Source organism: Macrosteles quadrilineatus, unplaced genomic scaffold (genome assembly GCF_028750875.1).
Source record: "Macrosteles quadrilineatus isolate MER2022 unplaced genomic scaffold, UCM_ALF_1.0 Scaffold_5__1_contigs__length_97177068, whole genome shotgun sequence".
Classification (NCBI taxonomy): domain Eukaryota; kingdom Metazoa; phylum Arthropoda; class Insecta; order Hemiptera; family Cicadellidae; genus Macrosteles; species Macrosteles quadrilineatus.
Window position 1 is genome coordinate 85,705,283 of NW_026542598.1, and position 5,611 is coordinate 85,710,893.

Sequence of the window (5,611 nt, forward strand, 5' to 3'; positions counted from 1 at the left end):
ATACTTCAGCTGTACTTATTTTGTTTGTGTTATTTTTTCAATTTATTACCTTATTAAAATCAGGTGTATTATTTGTTTGTATTAATGTATTCTGTTTTGTTTATTTTAGCTTAACCTAACCAATCTATAGTTTTATTAATACAGTATAGTTAATAGATACAGTAGTAATTCAATGTTATTTGCCTTCCATAAATATAGAATCCATAAAAGTCCTGATTTAGTTTGTCTAAAAGTGGAATTATCTATACATTAGCAACATGAAGTTCTACTTCTTATTCAACACTCAACTCTACTCAAATTCTTACTAAATAATACCAATTAAACTTTCACAGGTACTTTAAAATGAATACGCGACAGAGTAGAAACAAACACTATACATTTTAAACTATGTTTTACAATATTATAGTGGGATTGTCGGTAGAATGCAGTGGGACGAGAGCTCGTTTGGTATTTAAATTTCAAATCGCCCGCTACACTGGCGAGACGATCACGTGGTTATGCATGGACGTATCACGTGATCATCCAATTTACAACTAATCTAGAAGGCAGGGCACAACAATGAAACCAATGGCTAGCATACTCATAGATTATATATAGGCAAAGTATAATAATCATAGAGTATAGAATGACTAAGCATTCTATACATTGCCTAAAATGAACCAGGTATGAAATTGAGCTCAAATTTAGACTTATGTATCCTTGCGTGGCATTAATTAATCTTATCTTACTATAATATTATAAATGTGAAAGTTTGTGTGTTTGTTTGTTTGTTTGAAGTTCAATCACGCATTAACTACTGGACGGATTGGGCTGAAATTTGGCATGATGATAGCTCACATTCCCGATTAACATATAGGCATATTCTTATCTAAAGAATCCTTTCGGGCTCCGCCCCAGTGGCTCTGTAGTTCCCCATGTTAACCTTATGAGTATTCATATTTAAATGGAATTAAAGAATTTAGTCAGCTGTTTCATCTAAAAAGTTGGTTCTATGATATGCAAAAGCATTAAAAACTTATATGATTTACCAAGAGGATGCAGCACTATATAGTTTTTACATTTATGAAAACAGCTAATTAAGCAGCAACAAAAACTGTGATACGCAATGAACACTAACTGCCAAAGTAAGATTGTTTACAGATATGTTTAAGTTTTTAATTTAATGAATAATTTTTGATATTTTGCGAATCTTTGATCATTTATTTTTCTCTGTTGTTTAGGTGAAGTGGTAGAACGTTAGGCTACGGTAGATGTGTAATACTATAGAATACTGAAAATTTAATCAAACTGTCCTCCCTCATTGCAAGCGCAAAGCTTGAGTTTAACTGCAATAAGCATTTTATACTTATATGCCAACCCCGTACGATGGACGGGTACTCTGCTACTCTAACATAAAATAAACTAACCTAGCCAAATAAAATTATTTCGTTTTACCAGGGGATTTTTTAAACAGATTTTTACTTCTTTTTGACATTAGCCAATCTAATCTTGAATTAACTAAAATTAACCTAGCCTGACTATAAACAAAATAAATTAACCCTGTTAAATAAATTAAATTTGTTATAAATATTTATATTTTATACTTTGCCTGACACACATGTGGGCATTCTATAGAATGTCAAAGCATTATACATAATGCCTAGTCACTCTATACAAAACCTGCATTATATAATTTGCCTGTAACATAAAAATGCTTTTGTATAAACATATAATTTATTGATCAGTAAAAATCATTATTTGTGAAACTTATGTAGATTTTAGAAAGCATTGCGATGTTTAAAATTTCTCTCTAGCAAGGTTAAACACTATTTTAACTATATACATATGTATAAAATATTGACCTCTGGAGTAACTCTGTCCAGATCGATTTCTTACGTGATGAAAATCTAATTAATATTCATACAGTACAACAGTAATTAAAATTCTTTCATAATAACTTTTTTACACTATACTTCATTAAGAACAACATGAACGCTAGAATTGTTCAATTCATAGTTTTATTCTAAAAGCAAACCCGTTACAACTAGCACGTGTTTAATCAGTGGAAACCAATAAAATATGCGAAGTTGCACGTGCAGTTATTTTTCCTCACTTCCGCTCAACCAGCTGACAACTGAAGGACGGATGCAAGAAGAATGCCAATCCAAACCACGTGAATACAAGGTGTTAATAAATACGTTTCAATAATTTATCAACTTTAGATAACGGGTGACTGACAGTTTTTCAGGTTAAGTTAATTTAGTGTAAATATATTTGATGGGGCACGTCTAGGAAATAATGCAGGTTGGGTGTTTTGGTAATTAAAATTACGGTTTGGCGTACAGTAAAATTAGCCTATACAAGATACATCTACAAAAAGATGGAATTCAATATACGCGATTTGACGAAATTCATCATTTGTAGATTGATTTATCTAGCTTAGGGTCTTAAATTATTGAACTGTTGTTCAATAATTACTCATTTGATGATTGAGGAACATTGATTAAACAATTATCACTTGAGTCATAAGAAAATCTAAACGAAATCGTAGATTATACATTTTCTCTTAAATCTATACAATGCTGCTGTCTTAACAAATGCTGCTGCCTTAACGATGCTGCTTTAGTATACTTCTATATCAGCTGCATACTAGTTCTTTCCGGTCTAAATAGGTGGTGTTTTCGTTAGATTGCTAGTCTAAATTCCTCATAATATAAAACTATTTTGGCTTGGTCACCAAGTTGGCGTTTGCAGAAATCGTCAGTACATTTCATACTTGTAACAATTTCAACACGGAAAGTGTATATGATCCATAGTCACAGACTCGTGTGCTGATATACACTACAATGTAGTATGTGTGTGTAAGTGTGAGACAGCCAGCGGTTGGCCCGTGCCGAACCGCACGAGTTGGCGACGCCTTAACCTATTCTTGTCCGATCTAGTAAACACCGCCCAGGCGACCACATACTTTCTGTCCCACATTTTGATATTCTGTAGAGTAATAAACGTATTTTCCCCCCTAGGGGAAAAGCTTAACTTATAGTCATAGTAATTTATTTCAGTACTATGTCCTAAAGTGACTATTTTCGTCATGTAGGTTTAATCCAAGTCACGAGTTTTAGTGATTAATTGTGTTTACAACACAAATGGTAATATTAAACTAAGTGTTAAACGTTACCTTACGAAAACAGTAGTTTTTGCTTGCTGTACAAGGGTAACAATAAAAAATAATATTTTCCATCACTCCTGTTTGAAGTGACTCTTTTCCTCACGAGTACTGATTTGTTGGTGTCGTCTTTAGCCATTGTTTTATGGGTTATTTTGGTAACATTAAAGTAGCTGATGATGTAGACTAAGTTTCTATCTTTTTTTTAGGTTCGTGCTTCACTTCATGGTTGTAATACCAAAAGATAAGCAACTGGTTAAAAATACTACGTTATTCAGTTAAAATAGTAAAAACATTATTTTGGAGCAATAAGATGCAATTAGTAGGAAGAAAACGACCTCATCATAAACAAGATTGAACTAACCATATAACTGGCCTCAATTGATCCTTATCATGGCAAATCTTTAGAGGTATCTTACACTTATTCTTGTAGAAATTTGTTATAGGCTTGTCATTTTCTAGACTCCTTTTACCCTGACGATGGGATCATATACTACATCCCGAAACGTCATGTTGTGTTTTACCAACGCATGATGACAAATATTCACAATAATCTCCTATACAATAAGAGAACTGTACTAATCTGGTCATGTTCTTATTTCATCACCTGAAGACGGTGTCAGATTCCACAATCCGAAACGTCATTATGGTTTACCAATGCATTATGGGAAACGTCCACAATAACCCCCTATACAATATAAACTCTGTACTAATCTGGTCATGTTCTTATTTCATCACCTGAAGACGGTGTCAGATTCCACAATCCGAAACGTCATTATGGTTTACCAATGCATTATGGGAAACGTCCACAATAATCCCCTATACAATATAAACTCTGTACTAATCTGGTCATGTTCTTATTTCATCACCTGAAGACGGTGTCAGATTCCACAATCCGAAACGTCATTATGGTTTACCAATGCATTATGGGAAACGTCCACAATAATCCCCTATACAATATAAACTCTGTACTAATCTGGTCATGTTCTTATTTCATCACCTGAAGACGGTGTCAGATTCCACAATCCGAAACGTCATTATGGTTTACCAATGCATTATGGGAAACGTCCACAATAATCCCCTATACAATATAAACTCTGTACTAATCTGGTCATGTTCTTATTTCATGACCTGAAGACGGTGTCAGATTCTACATCCCGAAACGTCATTATGGTTTACCCATGCATTATGGGAAACGTCCACAATAATCCCCTATACAATATAAACTCTGTACTAATCTGTTCATGTTCTTATTTCATCACCTGAAGACGGTGTCAGATTCTACATCCCGAAACGTCATTATGGTTTACCCATGCATTATGGGAAACGTCCACAATAATCCCCTATACAATATAAACTCTGTACTAATCTGGTCATGTTCTTATTTCATCACCTGAAGACGGGGTCAGATTCCACAATCCGAAACGTAATTGTGTCTTGACTAATCGGCGATGGACAATATCCACAACCTAAAATCACAATCACCGGGAAACCAAAAAAACTCCCTAAATCTTTCCACAGTGACAAACCCCCATGACCTTGAACATCTCCACCCTCCTGACGCGGTTGACCCAGTGACCGGGTGCCGGGTGTCGGGCGAGTGCGAGGAAGGTCGCGGCGGAACCCTGACCTGGAACTAGGGACAAGACGACCGTCACGGCCCAAGGTCCCAGCCGCTACCACAGGTGCTCCTGCGCGTGGTACCATTGAATATATCTTCTATCTATCTATCTATATATATAATACGTGAAGCCGTTTTTTGTTAACGCAACTCCTCCCTTATTTGCGGACCAATTTCAACGTTTAAGGTGTCAAAAGATTTGTCTCAATGTGTAGTTTTGCAATAAGGTTTTAGAATTTTAAAATGCCAACTCTTAAGGGCGTGAGACCCTCTCAAAGGTCGGGTTTTACCCATAAGAAATACATAGAACAAATTTAAAAACAAAAAACAGCTGTTTATAAAAAGAAAATCATTAGCTTTTTGGGAGTAAATATTAATGTTTGCAATATTCAGTAGGTTAAGACCAAGTTAAACAGTTAATCAGTTTTGTTTGGATGAACAGAAAATGCCTCAAGTTCAAATAAGAAATATTGAAAACGGGAGGATGAGACAATTAATAATAATATATCTTATGCGTATAAGGAGGGTAGAAAAAGAGAGGTAGAAAATTCAACACAATCCAGACATTTCAAGTCAAAAATAAGAAGTTGCTATTGTAAGTTTTAGTGGCAATATTAGACCAAACATAAGTGAAGGAATTAGTGTTTATGTAATCAACGATCGAGTAGGGACAATCAAGTTTATTTTTACGATTCTAAGGCAAATAATATGCGTTGACGTTGTTCAAAAAGAGAAAGTTGCAATTGCTATCCAAATCTTATAGCTACAAGAGTTAACTAACCAATTTCGACAAACTAATCCATACTTTCAAAACTTTGGGACAGGTATTAAGAGAACCCCAGAAA

The 5,611-nt window shown here is 34.5% G+C and overlaps 1 protein-coding gene across 1 annotated transcript in view; it reads right to left on the reverse strand.

The window, feature by feature from the left end:
* Nucleotides 1–4,852, reverse strand: part of LOC128995756 (peptide transporter family 1-like) — a 41,013-nt gene extending 36,161 nt beyond the window's left edge. Inside the window, exon 1 of the mRNA XM_054420774.1 lies at nt 4,675–4,852. Coding sequence (XP_054276749.1) covers nt 4,675–4,852 — 178 coding nt within the window. The remainder of the gene's footprint in view (nt 1–4,674) is intronic.
* Between the last annotated feature and the right edge of the window lie 759 nt (nt 4,853–5,611).